Source organism: Cupressus sempervirens, chromosome 8 (assembly GCF_028749045.1).
Source record: "Cupressus sempervirens isolate cs-2001-9-10 chromosome 8, ASM2874904v1, whole genome shotgun sequence".
Classification (NCBI taxonomy): domain Eukaryota; kingdom Viridiplantae; phylum Streptophyta; class Pinopsida; order Cupressales; family Cupressaceae; genus Cupressus; species Cupressus sempervirens.
The window spans coordinates 601,657,156-601,679,520 of record NC_143125.1 but is presented as its reverse complement, the minus strand read 5'-3'; the positions used below and the strand labels follow the sequence as shown (position 1 = coordinate 601,679,520).

The 22,365-nt window shown below is 34.8% G+C and overlaps 1 protein-coding gene across 1 annotated transcript; it reads right to left on the bottom strand.

Annotated features, from left to right (window-relative positions):
- Positions 1 to 479: 479 nt before the first annotated feature.
- Positions 480 to 1,988, bottom strand: LOC149543866 (non-specific lipid transfer protein GPI-anchored 14-like). The gene is made up of 3 exons (XM_089796340.1): positions 1,667 to 1,988; positions 672 to 752; positions 480 to 580 (listed from the first exon to the last, which is right to left on the bottom strand). Exons 1-3 carry the CDS (start codon positions 1,986 to 1,988, stop codon positions 480 to 482), a joined length of 504 nt encoding a protein of 167 aa, XP_089652466.1.
- Between the last annotated feature and the right edge of the window lie 20,377 nt (positions 1,989 to 22,365).

Sequence of the window (22,365 nt, the reverse complement as noted above, 5' to 3'; positions counted from 1 at the left end):
AAAAATACTATTATTTTTATATTATAATTTATTTATAATATAATACTATCATATGATATTTATGCAATAGAACATATATCAATAATTATATTTAAAAATAAAATTTAAATTTATATCATTATAGAAAACTATAGTTATATAACATTTTTATTAATTAAAGTAATAAATTCATTAAATTAAAACTAAGACTAAGCTATTTTATAATTTATATATAGATTAATATTATTTTATTGCAATGTGTAATCTCCTAATTAAATAAATATAATTGATTGATGTTTGTAAAATTAATTAGCTAATTGTACAAAGTGAATACAATAGCAATATTCCTCTAACACTTCTTTATGACTAATAAAGCAGAATGAGTTGAACTGTTGCACAAGAATATTTTTTATTTATATTTATAGGAGAAACTTCCTAAGATACAGAAGAATAAAACAGTGAAAAAAATACAGCACAATCTATTCAGATCTTATATATAATCAAAACAAGGTAAACCAGAAGGCCGCTAGCAGGACTAGTACATTAAATCCAATAAATGGCTCCACCACTTTAGTTGCTGAGCTTTGAGAAGAAGATGAACCTACAAAATCAACCAAAAAAAAACTCAAGAATTTCGTAAATATATTATATTTGAAACTCAATGCTTGATCTGTGCAGTAACAATGTCATACCAGTGGAGGAAGATTGAGAAGAAACGCTGCCCGTTTGAAAAATTTTGGCGTCTGGAGAAGATGGAGATAATTTCAAAGTGTCTGTCAAATAAACCATCTGTTAATTCTAAGATATCCTTTAGATCAGATTTTTCAATAAATCTTTGTTTACACAGAATATTATAAAGGATGAAATTGAAATGACATGGATAGATGATTTTAATAGAATGGTTACAACTCAATGCTTCGCTATCCCAAGAGAATTTAAGCTTAAAGCTCAAACTTTCTTATCAGATAACCAATTAGTATTACATATGAATGATATTAAATCTTCTATTCAAACAAATAATTCAAAAAAGTCAATTTCAAAACTTAAGAACAGGCTATAGAATTCAATTACAAAATTCAAAATGCAGTTGATTTTTAAAAAATCATCCTTAAGATACACACAAATTTTGAAAGCTGATAGGCATCAATGAAAAAGGACACCAGTTAATAAAAATCAATGAAATCAATATTTTCCATAAGTTAGAAACTTAAAAATAGAAAAGCAATTCCATATTTTCAATAAGTTAGAAACTTAAAAATAGAAAAGCAATTCCATAGATCTTAGATACAATTCAATCGTCAAGAATAGTTTACCAAATAATACAATTTTAATTGTTTCTAGATTCAATTGTATAAACTATTTAGTATCAACATTATTTTGTGAATGAAAGATAAGAATGGAAAAGAAAGGGAGAAAAATTATTTTCACATTTTGTGATTCATTATCAGAATGAGAAATAAAGACAGAAAAGAAAGAAAGAATGATCTATGACATGTTTTTCTTTCTTTTCTATCTTTATCTCTTATTTTGATAATAAATCAGAGACTAGTATGATCAGAAATCCTGATATTAAAAAATATATACATTCAAATTCAGAAACAAAACTCGATTAGAAATGAATTGTGAAAATCTGATATTATTAATACAAGCCAATTCAGAAAATAGTAATTATATAATAGAAACAAACCTATACAATCAGAGAGTTTTCCTGCGACATTGCACATAGATGGCATCTGAATAAGCCTTGTCTGGTTAAGAGAAAGGCCAGAGGAAGAATCAGAAGCATCCTTTATCAAAAGACACAAGCAGCTTGGATTGTTAGCCCTAACTTCCCTAACGTTGGTACAACAACCATTCATGGGCTGTTTTCCTGTTCCCTGTAGAAATCCAATACACGGCATCAGATCTTGCAAAGTCGATGCACATTCTTGTTCATCACTCTGTAAATCCCCACAAGCCATACAAAACAATAGCACACAAATAGAACCAAAAAACACTGTCTTTGCCATCTTGAATCTCCAATAGAAATACAAGATTATTCAGATTGATTGCTATAAACACATAGTCGATGGCAATACAAAATCCTCTTTATAACTATTCAAATTTGTGGATTAGGGTCCTCAGCTTTATTCCACTACAACTTTTACGTGTTTCTTTCTGGATGTTATAAAGACTACTCCATCTACTAGGATAGACTTGTCTTTATTATAAAGAAGTTCAGATTGTTTTATTGCGTGGCTTTTAAAGCATGCTAGAGCTTTATTGCTTGTCAAAGTGGTTGTTCTCTCGTTTTTAATAGCACTGGGCTATCTTTGTATTGTTGATAAAAAATTTTAAAATAAACTATTAACAGATATTTACCCAAAAAAAAAAAAATTAGCATTTGTTTTTCATGATTTACATAACACTGTATTTTCAGAATCTCTAACAAAAATGTTGTCCCTTTTTTTCTTTTTTTTGGGTATATCTTTGGTACATTTTTCTAGACTAACCACCTTTTTAAAGATGAAAGATGCTAATAAATTAGGCACAAAATATGCATCAATTTGGATTCCAAATTTAGTTGGTAAGACATATGTAATAATAATAATGTGTATATGTTTTTAATTAGTTATTTGTGTTTGAATATCATTATTCAATTGAATCAAACTTATCAATTCAATTGTGTGACCGAGCTATGCTTTAGATGTCATGCGTCTTAGGCTCATTACGATCATATTATAGCATGATCACGCTATAAAGTAATAAAAAATGAAAAAAAATGTGTTCATTTCTCATTTCTTTCCATTCCTCATTTCTTTCCACCCTTTATCTTATTTCCAAGTGTGTGAACAAGCAATCTTCTACAAATGTCTTCACCAAACCACTTTAAAAATGCCTCCATTTTTCAATAAATTCTAATTCATGTTTCTTTGGTTTTTTAAATATTATTATTTAAAAAAATAGAACCAAGGTTGGAGAAGGAGTTTTTTTTGCTCTGCTAGGGTTTCTTGCTTCATGCGATCTTTTTTGTGTACAACTTTTCGTCTGAACTTTCCCTGTGTTAGCTCCACTTGTCACACCACATTTATTGCGGGAGTTTTTTAAGCTAGGATATAATGGCTCCGACCAGCGGTGAACTAGTTGTTTCTGGTGCTCACAATACTGCTTCAGTCTGTCATGGCGCCTCCATAGAACAAACATCTATGCAAGTTTGTCCTGAAATTTTTTCACGAGGTAATCCTGGCATTATCCTTCCTTTGCAAGAATTTGATGTTGCATGTGATTGGTTAGAATAGCACACCTTAATAGGTTATTTTGTGGGTAGGACTCCCCCTGAAGCTATGCTCCAAGAATGCATTAACAAGAGTTGGACTGCCTTGACGCTGTGCAAAACCTTACCAAAGGTTTTTTTTTATTTCGCTTCGCTAAACCCTCATAGGCAGACGCGGTCTTTAACAATGGACCATGATCTGTGCATTCCTCCTTGCTTATTTTTTTAAAATGGTCATGAGACTTCAAAGTCTCGGATGATAAAAAGCTTAGGGTTCCTGTATGGGTTGAGTTCCTAGGTCTACCCCTACCTTGTTGGCTTTTCATTGGGTCCATTACCAAAGCCCTTGGCAAATTTGTCACCAAGGAGCCTGAGAAATTCTTCAATGCTCGCCCACAACGACACGTTTGCGTAGAGGTGGATCTTTCCAAGGATCTCAAAGATTCTATGAAAATTCAGATCAAGACCAAAACCTTCTCTTAGAAGGTTCTTTACTTGAACCTCCCCAACACTTGTTATAGGTGCCAATCTGTGGAACACAAGATCAAGGACTACCCTCTGGCTACACCTAGGGTCAAGCCCACACCTAAAGAGGCGCCTGTCAAATAGGCCAAAGGGAAAAAAGAAGAATGGGTTACTGTTGGGCACAAGGGAAAGGCTCCCTTGAATCCTTTGCCCCCCAAGCAGTCCTATGCTATGGTCACCGTGGTTCCTCCTATCCCTGCAAGAGCATCAACTCCTACTATAGTAGGGACGCAAGCGACAGACAAAGGACCTACTTCCAGAGTTTCGCAGGATTCAAACCCTACTGGCTTGTAGGGGATTAAGGCAGCCGCCAGGGTTTCTGCCTTGGCTGGGGTGCAAACTCCTTTTGCTACCTCTTCCATAGCTCCACCAGCAATGTGGCATTCTCACAATCCTCCTAGATGTTCTCAGATACCAGAGGTGAAACGTCAGGCTCTAAGTTTAGAGGATTTTCCATCTGACTTCAACCATGTTTCTACCTTCTTGCAGAATAGCTACTCCTCTCTTGAGGACAAAGATGATATGGAAGAGTTCTCATGAACTTCCTATCATGAAATGTGTGAGGTCTCACAGACCTCCCCAAAAAGTACTATGTTCGAGATGTTCGTCAAAGACTTGGTAATTTAGATTTTCTCTATCTGCAAGAAGTTAAAATTTTTAGTTTCATGCTTGTTCAACATGCCGTGTAATTTAACAGGATGGCGTGATGGTCAAGGTGGTGTAGATACTCTCCTGTCACCTTGCCTTCATTCTACTGTTATTTTGCATGGTTCTGACCCCACGCATAGAATTATTTGGCTTTTGCTTTCGATCAACAATCATTCTTTTGGAGTCATTAATGTTTATGCTTCCAATGATGCTATGGAAAGATCCCAGATGTGAGCCTAGTTGGCTGACAACTTGCCTCTAGCTACTTAGGTTATGTGTGGGGACTTTAATATGTTTGAAGTGGCCTCTAACAAAGATGACATTCTACCTTTTAACTGGATAGCTGGGGAAAGACAAGCCTAGTATTACATGCATAATAAATTGGGGATTTTTGATCCCAATACCAACCACCACCAGGATAGTGGGGTTTGGCACACTTAGTCCAACTTTCGAGCTAGCTTTGACTGCATATTAAAATGCCTTGATCGTGCTATGATCACTGTGCAATCTTTTTTCTCATTTTCTGAGGATCGAGATTTACCTGTCATTCCCCTATTAGATGTGATGTTATCTGACCACTACCCCATCTATTTTGTCATTTCTTGGCAGATAGTTGTCCCTAAGGTGGTGAAGTCTCAGTTCTCCCTCAACACGTCTATGTTGATGCATGCTTCCACCATTTCACACATCCTATGTATTTAGAACTTGGAGCCACGTCCACATTCTCAAAGGCGTTGGATTCAATGGTGGGATGATGCCATTACCAGAACTGCTTGGTTCTTGTGCATTTATGGGCGACAATTGGCTATATTCCACAAACAGTCCTATGAGGCCAACATGGTTGCCCTCAAAAAAGATTTTGAGGCCCTCACCCTCAATCCCTTTGATGTGGACTTACAAATTCAGCTTGCCAAGCTTCTTCGTGATAAGAAAATTACTGATAATTATGTTGCGCAGGGAACTCAAATCAAAGCCTGTCTCCATTGGTTGGAGGTTGGCGACAAAGCCTCAAAGCAGTTTTTTCAAGCTCTTCGGGCTCGTCATGCCAATGTTGGGATTAAAAAAATCAAACAAGGAAATTTTGTTCTATCTAGTCTCCCCACCATCTTGCAAGTATTTGTTCATCACTATGAGAACGTGTTTGCTTCGCAAGAAAATTTGGTTGCTCAAGAGGCAGCTCTCAAAAAATGTATTTCTGTTACTCCAAACTATCTAGTAGCTAAGCAACGTGCTTTCTGTGAGCAACTCCTTTCTCTCCATGACCTTAAAGAGGCGGTCTACTCCATGGCATATGACAAGTCCCCTGGGTGTGATGGGTACCCTTATGAATTCTACAAACACTTCTGGGAGCATATAGGTCCTAACCTGTACCAAGTTTATCTTGAAGCCTATCACTCTAAAAGCTTAGGAGCCATTATCAATAAAGGAAACATCAAATTCATACCTTAAGTTGGTGATCAAAAGGATATATGCAATCGAGACCCATTACCTTTCTGAATGTTTCATACAAGATCATTGCCAAGGCTCTCTCTCTCTCAAAATTAGGCACATGTTGCCCTTAATTGTACGACTAGAGAAAACTGGATTCATCAAGTCCATATATATTCTTGACAACATCATTTATGTCTTGGAGGGAATGGAATGGGCTCGCAAGTCCAATCAGAAGGCCATCTTCTTAAAGATAGATTTTGCTAAAGCCTATGATCACATTGAATGGCCCTTCATCTTGGCTATGCTCCAGGCTCTAGACTTTGGCCCCAACTTCCTCCAGTCCATGGAGATTTTCTTTGGGGATGCCAATGCTTGCATTACCATCAATAATTCACAATCAGAGGCTTTTGGTCTTTTTCATTCCATCAAACAAGGTTGTCCGCTAGCTCCTACACTTTATGTCCTTGTTGCAGAAGGTTTTGGTTATTTACTTGCACATTCTATATCCTCTGGACTAGTTCATGGCATTTTCTTACCTAAATCATCCTTCCAACTAGTCAATGGACACTTTGTTGATGATTCTTTTCTCACTCTTTTAGAGGATGAAGAAAACATCAATAATTCTTTAAGTTGCCTAGACACCTTGTGTCAAGCTTCTAGTTTTGCTATTCAATGGCATAAAACACTCTGCTTCTGCTAGTCCTTTCTGCCAGCTCAACCTTTGCTTAGCTAGTTTTAGTGGAAATGGGTTACTCACAGAGAAATCTTCCGCTTTCTCGGTATTCCTTTTGTGTTCCAGTTGTCTCCTGTGGAACTTTGGAATGTTGTGTTGGCCAAGATTAGCAAAAAGCTCGACTATTGGATCACAAAGCTGCTCGCCCTCGCGAGAAAATTTTAGATTTTCTCTAAGATTCTTGTGGCCACTCATGTTTATTACTCATCCTATTGGGCTCCATCCAAAGCCTCTTACATGAAGTTGGAAAGATTGCTCAAGGATTTTCTCTAGGCCTCTAGTTATGATCACCATAACTTCCACAGAGTGGCCTGGGACTTATGTTGTCTCCCAAGAGAGTCTAGTGGTCTTGGCTTGCTCTTTGTACAAAATGGATTATTAGGGCTCTCTTAGGAGATGAAGCTTGGAAGATTCTGGTTCAACACTGTATTTCTTCTGGCTTCCTTGTCAAAAGGCTTTCTTGGAATGTGATTGGCTTCCAAACCCTTCTCATTATGCGTGAGCCCATGGTCATTCAGGGATCCTTTGTCATCAAGAGCATCTTGAAAGCCTAGGAGGCTATCAAGCCCTGGCTTTGATGGGTTGGAGATGAATTCTACAATGGCCTCTCCTTGAATCAGCATAACATATGGTGGTCTCCCATGTTTTCCATTCAGGTTACTCCCCTCACCAAGACTCAAGGGGCTAGTGCTCTACATTTTGTCAAATGTGGTATTAGAACTCCAAAGGACCTCTTTTCATGGGTCACCATGAATTTCAGGACCTAGGAAGATATGCAAGTATAGTACTGCCTTGTCCATTTAGACTTACAGACTTTTGACCTTCTGCTTTCTTCCATCCCTATTCACTTAGTTCATAAAGTGGGGATTCAATCTATTTTCCCTTGGTGGCTTGATTAGAGGTGGTTTCCTGTCACTCTTTTTTCTAACTACAAGTCAAGTTTGGGCTACAGATGGCTTTCACTTCATCTTCCCATGGTGGATACGCTAAACCACAGATGGCATTTGCAATCTTCCCTTTCTCAATGGAAAAAATGTTTTGACACCATATGGAATGCTATAATGGAACCCAAGATTACACATTTTTCTTGGTGCTTGGCCTTCCAAGGTCTTCCCCTAGGGCCTCAGCTCAAACATGTTGGGGTTTCTAACCCTAGATGCCCCTTTTTTGGACAACCTGAGGCTTTCTTGCATATTTTTTGGTTCTGCAAGCGTGCTCAGAATTATTGGCATTGGATTCATGATTTCTTCAAGCCATTTAGACCTGAGTTTTTCTCTTGGCATATGATTTTACTGGGTGACTCTCCCAAATTTCCTCAGAAGTTCACCTAGATGCAGCATACCTTTAGGCAGGAGATCTTATTTTCTCTATGGAAAGATAGGAATGTTGTTCTTTTCACACATAGTTTTCTGGATGTTAACATTGCTATGTTTACTAAGGCATGCATTTGTAATAATGTAATTCATTATGCAGACACAAGTGCAAGCTAATAAAGTTGCACTCAAAGTTGCTCACCTACAAGAGCTACTAAATCACTGGGGCAATGCCAGTTATACTGTCGCTAGAGTTCCTCCAGATGCCTTAGCGGAGATCTCAATGCCCCATGGTCGTCGTCCTCAGCACCACTCCTTCGGCCACCACTCACACACCCCACGCTCCCAGGCTTCCTATCATCACTCTTCCAATGGTAGTGATGGTAGATGGAGGCACCACTCAGCTTCCCTACCCCATGGTGGTTCTGATTGGTCCCTGGCTCCTCCTCCTGGTTCCCATCATGCGCACTCAGGGAAGTGGCTTTGCCTAGACTTGGTGATTTCTCCTCTATGGCCAGAGGTTAAAGATGTGGAGGCTACCAGTGTTGCTACCACTGGTGAAGATAGCTGGACTATTCCCAGCCCGCCCCCCAATCCCAAAGATGATTGGAGTTTTCAAGATAAAGACGATCCACCACCCTCGGCTGGCACTACTTTGGCAACCTAAGGTTGCCTTATTTGTTTTTTTTTTTATGAATAGTTTCTAATTTTGGCCATGGCCATGTTTCTTGTCTGGCTTCGGCCCTTTGAACTCTTTCGTGGGGTGATCTTGTATCCCCTGGCCCCTTTTTTTGTGAATTGTAAACTAGGTATATTTTATTAACAGAAAAGGTAACCATTCATCGAAAAAATTATTATTATTTAATTTTCAATTAGAGTACAACACCATCCACCTAATCCTCTCAAAAACACTCCATCATAAAATCTACCAATTTAGCAAAATCCAATACTAAACCCTCAATCAAATAAACCAAGTCAACCTCAAAACCCTCCAAACAAAGAACAGGAACCTCCATGACCTCCTCCAATTGAAAGACCTCCTCCTTGGACCCAAGAAAATTTATTAAATGAAATTTAAAGAGGAAGAACCAAATTATAATCTTTGGTTAGGAGGCTAAAAAAAATAGTTCAAACAAATTTTCATAGGGCACAATTGTCGCAATCACTTGAGACCATTGTGACTCACGTAGCCTTAGTTAGTGGCTCATTGAATCAATGGCATAAAAATATAGAAGATAAAAAATGATATTATGCTAATAAATTGTCTTACAAAGATGTAAAAAAATAAGAAAATTATAAAATATCATGGCATATTTTCTTTGTTTAGAAATTCAGGAGAATAAAACATCCTTAAAACTACAACTAAGAGTTTCCCCATCCATTGGTGCATTAATGATGATATAAAAAATAACTTTTGGAACAAATGGTGGATGGTGCTTGATGCCCCTCCCTGAAATAATCACGAGGTTCCAAGTTATTTCTTAGGGAAATTGTATTGTGAGTTTATCCTCAGAAAGATGCCCAATTATTGTAATATTCTAGATTCTAAGTGTAGAGGTGGGAGGGTCATCATTTGGGAGGTCGAGGGCACATTGGGACCCTAATGTAGCTAGGGTGCATGATGGAAACCCAAAGATAGAGCATGTTAATGCTCCTTCTATTGTGAAGGAACATGTAGAGGCTAACACACTAGGCACCATTAGTGCTTTGACTCAAAGTCTCATTTGGTGTGTCACTTCTTTACTCACATATAAGTCTTGTCAGTCTAGATGAGGTTACATTTTCCAGTCATGTGGAGCTTTGTGCTCATTTGGCACTAGTGGTAGAGATGAGAAGGATATTGGATGATGACAAATCACTTCCTCAATGTCATGTTTAGTATTGATACACAGGTAAATAGTTACAATTATATTAAACTAACTTGATCACAATTCAAATGTACATGAATGACTAATAAATTAGTATGTCTTGAAGTTGTTCAAAATTTAGGGCCAAAGTGGTGGTGCAACTAGTATTGATCCTCCAACCCCATTTTAGGCCACATCAAGGACTCCATGGGTATGTATCAATTTAATCATTTCAATTAAAACATCTGTGTATTATGTATTCATATGAATAGATGACACAAAACATTTAGCCATGTGCATTAGTTCTCTACTAAACCATCAATGTTCACATTGGACTCTATGCATGGGTGTGATACCACTCATGTAGAGATACATTTCTTTGCATGTTAGTTTTATTTAATTGATTATGTTTATTTAAGAAACAAGTGAATGATTAAATAAGTCAACATATTTTGATCAATATGCAGAGTCAAAGTGGTCATGGCAATGTTGAATTGGGGTCACCCAGCTTTCAGACGACTTCATTTTCACCAAAGGTATATACATGTACTAATACATTAAATAATCAATATGTCTAGTATATTCTTTTATATGTATGGATGTTTAATAGATTTACATATATGTGCAATGGACCTAAATGTTGTAGCTTCGGTGTTGACACTACACAATGAAGGGTGTGGTAGTACATTCCCAGAGGTATCCAAATTTATTAATTGATGATGTTCTATAAAAGTATATATTTTCTTCATGACTACAAATATTTCTTATATTCTATCATTTTCAGCTATTGACATTAGAAACTCCTTCATGTGTTTGTGAGACTATTGATCGCAGAGTTGTGATTTTTTTTACCCATTGACTAAGGTATGAAAGAGTTTTCATAATTTTATTTCTTATTTATAATAGTTAGTATAGAAATTTGAAATTATATTCATAAGATTGATTGATTGTATTGATCATTATGTTAGGGCCTTATTACTCTTGATCTTATGTGCGCCCTTGAGGTGGATGTAGAGATTCACTATTTCCTAGTGGTAAGAAAATATTTTATATAATTTTTATAAATATTTCATTTTCAATGTATAATATTTATTGATTCACATATACTTTTGATTATATTAGCTCAAGTCATAGAAGAGTCTAGACAAGCAGACTATCAAGTGTGTTTGAAGACTTGCTCGTCCACAACATATCCCTCTACATTACGATTGAAGGTAGCTAGGAATTTATTTTCTCTCCCTCACATGAAGGAATAGATATAGGGATGTACATTATGTGCCTATATGGAATTAGTGCACATATGTTTTATTTTATTGTACTCAACATATGACAATTTTTATATATATTGGGCATACATAACTTGATGTATATTTCATCTCTTTTTTGTATATTATATTTGATTTATGACATATTCAATATATATTTGATGTATAACATTATTAGACATACAATTGATGTATTAGATTATATTGATGTATGAAATTGTTTGATATCAAGATATATGTCTTACTTATGTTTTAAGTATTTCATGTATATAATTTGAATGCAATTGGTGTTCAAAATATGTTACCATGTTAAACAAATGTCAATATTTCTATATGATTGATCTATGTAAGTCATTTATTTATCTATGTATGTCATCTATTGCTCTATGATTTTTTGCAACTTCATTTATTTCCCTATGTTAGCACATTAAAAAATGCCAAATATATGTCATTTATTGCTCTATGATTGCTTGCAACTTCATTTTTGGTGCAAAAGAACACCCTCTCAACACAAGAGTCTATACATCAGCTTGACACACTGTTTAACAAATTTACTCCAATTGCTTCTAGTTATTTTTATCACACCCACAATAGGTCTTGAAAAAATTCCCAAAGCAACTTCTAGATATCAATATGCCAATTTATCCTTAGATGCCTCCAACTAGGTTATTTGGGTCCACCTCCCCAAAACACACCCAACTATTTATGAAGTCTTTCCAACTTGGAAAATGAGATAAATCCTCCAACTAACCATGGTTCAACCATTTATTTGGATTTATCAACTCGATAGGTCATACTTGCTTCTAAGAGGTCCTAATTCCTAGTAGCCATGTCAAACTAGTTTTTCCTACTTTACTTTCAACTTTCTCACTGGACTTTAAACATTAATGGGAATTATAAATACTCTTTTAGGACTTCTATCTAGTCCCCAACTATTAGTTCATGAATCACAACACAAGTATCCAAATACTAAAAATTTGGAGTGACCTATAAGGCCCAATTATCCCTAATCTGTAAAGCAGCCCCAAAATGTAGACTAGGATTATCAAAACTAACACTTGAAACATTTAAGGGATACTAAAGACCTCCTAAATCCTAATTTTTATCTTTCCATTCAACACGCATCACAAGTTATAGTATTTTTACGTGTGCACCCACTTGTTATTGTGAATCCTGGTATCATAACACAATCACTGATATCATTAGTTATCATGTGATGGCATTTCCATAAGGTAATTGGTCAAATAATTTGCATACAATGTATATACCTTCATGTTACATATTTATTGGAGAGTTAGCCTTTAAATTATTTAATGAATTATATCCAAGCTTTGTGCCTTGAAAGGTGTGAATTACTTCTTTTAATATTCATTTTACATGCTTGCATAGTTTGCACAGATGGTCTCCAGGGATGGCAACATAGTTTGTTGAATCAAATTTTCACTTGCTAATTTCATTTGTGTGAAATTTTGTAATGAATTTTATGTATTTCATGATAATATCATGGCCTAAACATTTGATCACAATCATTGCATTGGTAACAAAGATGATTTGGCTTCATATGTTGCATTTTATTATGCTTCATACTAGGAACCTTGCTATCACTTACCTATGTTCACAATCAATGCTCATATTCAAAACTTATATAGAGGTCTTATTTTGGCATGTAGAGGAAGGATTGTGTGGTGTCATAGGCTTGGTATATTTTTCCATGTTTAACATCTTTTAAATGAGAGTTATAATATTGTTTGAAAGCTCCTTCCATTAACCATGTGATATATATGATATTTAATACATTAAATCAATTTCATACTTCAAAGTTCACACACACTAACTCCTCCATCCCTCCAATTCACCTCATTGATAATAGTTGTAGGACACTATAGGAGAGATCACCTTTTGGAAAAACTTATAACTCTCTAAGACCACAAAACATATGAAATGACAAGACTCTACCACACATCTCCTTGGTCATTTGCACAAATTCTCTTATAGTTATGCCACTTAGTGCACCTTGGGAACACTTAGGTTCATCGTGCACTAGATAATTCTTGAGGATTAGTGAATTGAATGAGGTGTCTATTAATAATACCTGACTAACCAAAGCCAATGAATCTCATAGATTGGTCCTAGGATGAACATTTTTAAAGATGCACCATTCAGAAACTTTCAATTGTGCAAGAATGCAAGCTTTTGCACCAATTGTAATGTGTTGACCAAAACCAAACTAAGTTGGATATCCAAAAAAATGGACCTCCATGCACATAGACCAATCTAAAATCATTTTTGTGCACTTCATGGAGCTTTGATACCCTTCACAAGGTTTGAGATATCATTGTCCTAATCAACTTAGTGTACCTTGCGAACACCTAGGTATGGCATGTGCCAAAGGTTTCTTGATGCTAACTAAATGAGAGGTTTCCACTATTGATTACTTAGCTAACCAAAGCTAATATAATTGGAAAATTGGTCCTAAGGTAAACACTTTCAAAGATGAGCTATATAGCAACTTTCAACTATGCAAGAGTGCAAGTTTTTGCCCCAATTGAAATGTTCTTGCCAAAACCAAACTGAGGTTTGCATCCAAAAATGGGCCTATATGCACTTAGGCCTAGTTGAAAACATCCTTGTGCACTTCATATAACTTTTATATCCTTCACGAGGTTAAAGATGTCATTGTCCAAAAAATCATTATCTCAATCAACTTAGTGCACCCTGGAAACACCTAGGTGTAATCACCCAAAAATGGTCCACATTAAGTAATGAGAATAAAATAAATATTGGTAAGGCTAAATTGAATCTCGAATTGGCCATGAATTGGAATCAAATTGGCCACAAATTGGAAAATTTAAAATACCCTTGAAATTTAGAGATTTTAACAATTTAAAACCAATTTCATGCACCCTTTATTGAATATAACTTAAACACACTATAACACTATCAAATAGAAGTTAACATATATAAACATGGAACATAAATGATAAATCCATCACATACATAAGTTCTATGTTACACATAAAATGTAAATTTTAGGTTATAGCTGAAGTAAATAGAACTCATAGGATCATAAAGATTCAAATCATAGAATGTATGTAAGATGAAGATCCATAAGACAGCAAATCATAAATGTATGTAAGAATCTAAGATGAAGATCCATGAAATATATGTATGTAAGATGAAGATCCATGAAATATATGTATATAAGAATCTAAGATGAAGATCCATAAGACATCAAATCATAAATGTATGTAAGAATCTAAGATGAAGATCCTCTCTTCTACTCATGCTAAATAATTAGAAGGCCCTTTAGGGTTAAAAACAAAGAGGAAAGGAAAAAAAAATCTTTAAAAAGCATGTGTTTTTATTATAAAAAATGTCTTCACTTTTGGTTTCCCGTGCTAATTTATCAAGTTAATTCATGCGATTCATGACAAAAAAAAATGGTGATTCGATTCACTACAATTTTAGGGTGACTCTCATAACTATGGATCTAGTAAATTATAAGACCCCTTTTGGCTCTTTTAAATTATTCCAATGGTAGACCATAAATCACTTTTTTTTATCAAGTCTTTTTATTCAATTATAATTTATGGTTCGACCACTTTATCCTAATCTCTTATTTAATTAAAAGAACTTGCTCCCTTTTAATTAAATAAAAATCATCACTTCCCACCTATCATAAGTGTGTACACATAAAGAATTATTCCTATTTTAAATATAAGAGGAAAATACTTTTTGTCTACACATGAATGCACAACTTTCTATGTGAAATGAATCTTTTAGTTTTAAAATAACTTTAATTCTCCTCCACACATATTTTGCCTCTTAAAGTCAATCGTTGATCTTGGTTAGGTGAGATTCTTGTGCACATGGATCACTCAAGATGCATTCTCCACCCTTGATTATGCCTCTTTTGCCTCTTAATCTCATCCATTCATTTTCCTTTAAAGGAAGTTCTCTCCTCATTCTTGTATAAGGTGAAGGAGTTGGAGCTCTCATCATGTTGCTAGTTTGAAGCCTTGGTACCTTGGAGTCTCATTGCATTCTTGGTATCTTAGAATACTTGGATCTTTCCCTCATCTTGCATCTTGTCCCTTGTTCATCATGGCTAGGTTAGCATATATCCATCTTGCATTTAAATTCCTAGATTATCTTGTTGTCTTCATTGCATTACATTTCACTTTTACTTTCATGATAGTTAGGTCTTGCATCTCATTTATTTTAGATCTTGTATTTCATTTGAATCTTATGTTTTATGGTTCACCTTGCAAGGGTTTCTTAATTGGTTTCATTTTAAGAAATTCACTCTAAATCATCCATTATTGAAGAAATACACTCTAAATCATCCAAAGAAAAAGAAAACTCTAAAGCTATACAGATTCCAAAGTCTCTTTTGAAAGACTTGAATATTGAAAACAAATCAAATTTGAAAGACTCCATCTTCTTCTAAACATCTTCCTCAAAAGCTTTCGAAGTCTTCAGCTCCATCTTCCTCCAAAATTATATTATCATCTCATACATCTAAGCCTTAAGCTATTTCATTAATGATTCCTCTATCATTCCATTCCCCTACACGTTGTGTGTCATTGTTGATCTTTCCTACTCTCTCACCTACCCTTATGTAATATTTTCAAGCCTACACATACCTGCTATCCATATTCCTTCTAGTTTTCCAAAACATAAAACCTTGTCCTCTATATACCTTATCTACTATTTCCTTCCATCACCTTATCAACCTCTTTGAGCATACCTTTTTCTAGTCTTGGCTTATCATGACTTATCCTTTCAATAGGAGCATGCTATCCAAATTGAAAAATCTTGAACTCTTTCTAAAAAACTAAAATAAGGAAAAATGAAAATGTGCCTTGGTGAAAACCACTTCTTGTGGTGTCTGGGTTGCAAACGTAAAGAGCAATAAATTTGTCCTATGGTGAAACCCACTTCTTGTGGCACCTTGGATAAGTATCATGATGAAAACCTAGTAAACAGACATCATGTGTAATTCTTCCATCTTCCATATATCCCCTCTTCTCTTTTTAATCTTGACAATGTTGAGGTATCCTTGTGTATTGGCTATTTTATCCATCAAGCTTCCCTATTGTGCTTGTTCATTCATTCATAGCCTTCGTATCTGGCATCATCCTTATTTCTCTATCCCATCATTATCATATCTAGCAACCCCCTAGTCTTGATCACAATAAAGAAAAGCATGGTTCTTATGCCTCTTTATATGTCTACTCTTTTGGATTATATGATTTCATGGTATCTTTCTTATTTTCTTCCATTTCTTATCATGCATATGATATCTCTCTTATTGGCTTTAACTACTTATTCTACATGCTATCTCCCATCTTGGCTATCTTTCCCTAGCTTGGGTACTCTTGAGGAGTCAATCCTTGAGCATCACCTTTCACTTGCTTCATGCATTCTTTCTTTCTTATCCATCTCTACTTATCCATCAACTTTCTACTTCATCCTTCCCTTCGCCTTACTAGACATTGGAACAAAATGATGTGATCTTTCTTGAGAACTAGTGATCTCTAAATCATTCTAAAAATATCCAAAAAATTTGATATATGGTACTAAAAAAATCCTAGAAAGCATATAATATCCTAAAAAAAATGGTCATCTTAGTGAAAACCTAGCAATAGGTGCTTTGATGTATCACCAAAAAAATTAAATATCTCAAAAATACAAAAAAATTATAAAAAGTCCTGAAAAATAAAAAAATCTTGCCAAGTGGTGAAAACCTAGAAATGGATGATACTTGAGACCCTTGTACTTATGTCTATCAGCATATCACTTTGTGGTCTAAGCTTAATCCATTTCACTTCATATGTCTATTTGGTATTCCTGGTTTGGAGTTGATCCTAGTCTAGGTCTAGGGGGCATGGGTAGTCTTTTGCTTTATCTAGGGTCTCTTTGTTGCATTGGCATTTCTTTGGCACCTCCTACAACTAGTGTTTCTCAACACTTATCATTGGCATCAAGTGTTTCTCAACATTTATCATATACCTTTGTTACAGTCTAGAATGTCATGATGTTTCTCACTGCCAAATTTGATGTCCTCAAAAGATGGCTTTGTGACACTCACACATGCGCGTAAACAAAACTAACTGAGACTTTCTCAAACCTATATTTTTTGTGTGTTGTCAATGATGATTTATTTGTTGAGTGTCCTTTCCTAGTATTTTCCTAATGATGTATTGGACTAGCAGACTGGGGGCATGGGGCATGTTTCCTTTTGATTTATGTATGTGGGTGTTCTCTTTGATTTTATCTTAGGCATCTTAAGCTTTTTACTTGGTTCCATAGACACTTAAGATTAATTCAAAGACCTCATCCTTGTCTACTTTGTGAGTGTGTGCCTGTGGTCATCTTGACTTTCTTGTGTCTTTGTGCAAGCACAATCTCACTACATTAAAACTAGGGGATCTAATTGGGTAGTCATCTTGACCTATATGTCTTTGATGCATAGGTTGTGTCCCCATATTTCAATCTGATATAAATCATGTATTCATATCTTCATAGGTCATCGTAGTGATGGTTGTATGATCTTTTTTTATCCCTAATAAGGCACGATGATAACAAAACACCAATAAAGAGAACCTACTTTTGACGCCCTTGCATCATGTAGCTTGCATTTTAGGGTTCATTCCTAGGAGTAGTCTTGCATTTCGAGCATTAAGAGAACTTCCTTCATCTTCATTTTCTTCTCAGTCAAATCTTTTCATTTTCTTGATATTTCATGTCACCTCTTTTCTACCCTTTCATCACAAGGAGTTAATATTTTCATCACATCTATCTAACCTATTTTGACTTAATTTTCAAACTCCTCATATTTGCACAAAAGCTACACCCTCACCTGATTTTGATGCTCTGGATCCATTTTTGAGCTTAAAATAAAAATCTAAGCTCATCTTGCTTGTCAAATTGGCCTTTCAAAATTTTCACTTCCTCTATGCAATTGACTATTCTTTTGAGGCATTATCTCATCTTTTTGTATGTGTTTGACCTAGTTTTTCATGCTCTATCATTCTTGGTCAACTTTATTACACTAGGGCATGTTCTATCATTCTAGTGGTCACTTATCTACATCAGTTAATCTATTATCTTAGACTTAATTCTTTATTTATTTGATCAAATCTATCTATTTGGGTTTCTTCATCTCCTCTATTATCATTTTGATTTTGATCCCAAGAGGGCAGACATATCTATCACTTGATCCTTTTTCTTGTTCTAGGGAATTATTTTTGTTCACTTGCTTAGTTTTATTAGTCCCTAATAGGCCTTGCTCAATCATTGACTTTATTTGTTTAGTCTTGCTTAGTCTTCAATCATATTTTATCTTTTCTCAAACCTTGGTTACTCTACTCAATTCTTGTACAGTTTTCTCAGTCCTTGATTTGTCTTTGCTCAGCCACTTGTTCTATTCTGGGGCAAGACCTTTTTTTTGTCACTTTGACATCATCATTATGTGACATAATATGTTCCCCAATTGATCACACATTGGTTAAAGAGGGTGAAATGTAATCACCCAAAAAATGGTCTAGTAAATTATAAGACCCCTTTTGGCTCTTTTAAATTATTCCAGTGCTAGACCATAAATCACTTTTCTCAATCAAGTCTATTTATTCGATTATAATTTATGGTTCAACCACTTTATCCTAAGTCTCTTATTTAATTAAAATAACTTTCTCCCTTTTAATTAAATAAAAATCCCCACTTCCCACCTATCCTAAGTGTGCACACATAAATAATGATTCCTATTTTAAATATAAGAGGAAAAGACTTTTTTTTTACACATGAATTTACACAACTTTCTATATGATAGGAATCTTTTATTTTTAAAATAAATTTAATTCTCCTCCACACATATTTTTCCACTTAAAGTCAATTGTATGCACTTGGATCACTCAAGATGAATTCTCCACCCTTGATTATGCCTCTTAATATCATCCATCCATTTTTTCTTTAAAAGGAGGTTCTCTCCCTATTCTTGCATATGGTGAAGGAGTTGGAGCTATCATTACTCTACCAATTTGAATCATTGGTACCTTGGAGTCACATTTCATTCTTGGTCTCTTGGAATACTTGGAGCTTTCCCTCATCTTACATCTTAAACCTTATTCATCATGTCTAGGTTAGCATCTATCCATCTTGCATTTAAATTCCTAGATTAGCTTGTTCTCTTCATTACATTGCATTGCACTTTTACTTTCACCATAGCTAGGTCATGTATCTCATTTAGTATAGATCTTGCATCTATTTGAATCTTTTGTTCAACGGTGCACCTTGCAAGTGTTGCTTAATTGGGTTCATTTGAGATCCATTATCATATTATTATTTTCTTACTTTAGCCTTGCACATCATATATAGGAAGCTATAAGCTGCCACTTGAGATGTTCTTCATCATGGGTATTCTCAAGTATAATCATTTATAGAAGTGTGTACACATTTTTCACACACACTAGGTTGGCATGTGTCAAAGCTTTCTCGATGTTGATTGAATAAGAGAAAGTGTCCACTAGAATTTACCTAACTAACCAAACCTAATGGAACTAGTAGATTGGTCCCAAGATGAATGGTTTGAAAGATACATCATTTATAACTTTCAATTGTGCAAGAATGCAAGTTTTTACACTAGTTAAAATCTTCTTTTTGAAACCAAACCAAGTTAGGTGTCACAAAATGGTCCTACATGAACTTAGGCCTACCCAATACTATCATTGTGTACTTCATGGAACTTTGATATCCTTTACAAAGGCTGAGATATCACCATGCAAAAATTGTCACCCCATTTGACTTAGTGCACCTTGGGAACACCTAGGTTTGGCATGCATCAAAGCATTCTTGATGCTAACTAAATGAGAGAAGGTGCCCAATAGTGTTTATCTAGCCAAGTGGAGCTTATAGATTGGTCCTAGGATGAATAGTTTGAAAGATGCACACCATTTTGCAACATTTAACTGCACAAGAATACAATTTAAAATCAAACTAGGTCAAGTATCCAAAAACTAAGATATGTGTGCTTAGGCCCTAACACCATCCTTGTGTACTTCACAAATCTTTGATAACCATGACGAGGTCTAAGATGTCATCAACTAAAATTTGCTACCCCATTCCACTTAGTACACCTTGGGAGCACTTAGGTACATCATGTACTAGAGTGTTCTCGATAATAAGTGAACTAAATGATGTATCCCCTAACATCTACCTGGCCAAGTGGAGCTAACAGAGTTGACAGATTAGTCCCAGGATGAATAGTTTGAAAGATGCACCATTTTAAAACTTTAAATTGCATAAGAATGCAAGTTTTTGTACCAACTAAAACCTTCTTTCCAAAACTAGACCAAGTTGAGTATCCCAAAACTGGGCTATGTCCATTCAGGCCTACTTGGCATCATCCTTGTACACTCCATGGATCTCTGATATCCTTTATGAGGTCTGAGATATTGACATCCAAACATTGCTACCCCATTGCAATTAGCGCACCTTGGGAACACTTAGACCCATCATGCGCAAAAGAGTTCTCAAGGCTAAGTGAATAAAATGAGGTGTTCACTAGAATTTACTTGGCCAACCACAGCTATTGGAGCTGAAATATTTTTCCTAGGATGAACAATTTGAAAGATGCACCATTTTACAACATTAATCAACTTTGAAAGTACAAGTATACAATTTATTTAATCTGAATCAACTTTAATTTAAATAAACTTTGAATCTAAAAGTATATAGGTAGTCTTCAATTTAACTCAAGATAAATCAATAAATTAGACAATAATATTCATCTCTTTATATTAATGATATGAATTTCTATTCACAACTTAGCTCTATACGAAATAAGTAGGAAAGAGCTAAGGAGATAAAACCTCTAGTCTCACCCAAAAAAATATAAGAAATATAAACGCTACATGAAATCTTTTTAAAATTATATTCAATCCAATGAACTAGATAGATCTTCTCTACCTTTTATTGTCTCAAGTATTGCCTCATGGTGTAACTCACAAACCTTCCAAAGAGTCTTATTTTGTGATTTTCCTCCATATTTGATCAAGTCATCATTTGATGTAGTGATAAGGTTGGAGTAATTAAGAATATTCCTTTGTATTTTCCAATCCTCGAATAACCACAAGTTAGGGTTCTTTATACCATATTTTCTAAGCCATGTACTGGTTATAACTATTGCTCCTATAGGGTATTCTAAACCTTCACCATTTGTAACTGAGTGATCCAATTTCTTTTTTACCTAGACACAATGAAATAAATAATATTTTTTCCCTTTTTTATTATCTTTAGGTGTAATAGTAGAAAACATATGACTTGTAGTGATAGAAACATAATGTGCCCATTAATTTACCAAATAGTTAGCTAAAAGTAAAAAAATTATATATTAATTTGATATATGTGTATTTGTGTGTATATATGTCTATATGTATATATGTATATATATGTATATACATATATATATATATATATATAGTATGTGTATGTGTGTGTGTGTGTGTGTGTGTGTGTATAGCCTAGTTTCACTAGAACATACAAGTGATCAGATTCAATAGATGATTCCATCTCTATCATTTCCATTCTTATGGGGTATGATAGGTGTTCACTAGGATCAAAACTTGTAAATACCACTTTTCCCCCCATGTAGTTGACTTGCAATGATCCTAATATTTTGATATACATGAAGGAAAAAAGCAATCTATTTGTTGTGTGTGGATACTCCATAAACCTGCATCAGAGCTTCTAAAAGAGTATATCTCACTCGATCCTGTCATTGTACAATCAGACTTATATGGTGCATTGTTAGTATTATTTATCAACCAAAAAAATTCACAAACCATAGACGCACCTTTCTTACTTAGATCCATTGTTGTGTTACACCACTAGATGATACTTTTTTGCATCTGAAAATATTTATTTGTCTTTGCACTTCAATTTTTCATGAGATAAAGTTATTTTGATACATATGCCTACACCATAATTCTCTCCCTTTCCATAACTAGATTTTTTAGAACTCCACATATACTAAATAATAGTAATCTTATGCAAATTTCTCAACCAATAAAACATCCATGCATTCTTGAATTGTGATTCACAATTGTATGAATAGATGATGTGCTGACTGTTAGTCTCAGATTGGTTTTGACAATTGAGTGTCAACACACTTAACCAAATTCTCAAGATTATGCTGAGTATAATACAGATGTCTAGCTATAGCATGTGCCAAGTCAAAGAATTCAATAGGTGTCGAGCAAACTCTAGATGTCAAGTAATCTTTAGGGGCCGAGCGAAGTTCAAGTGTTGAGTCACTATAGATGTCAAGTCACTATACGTGTCAAGCAAAGTATAGATGTCGAGCAAGACA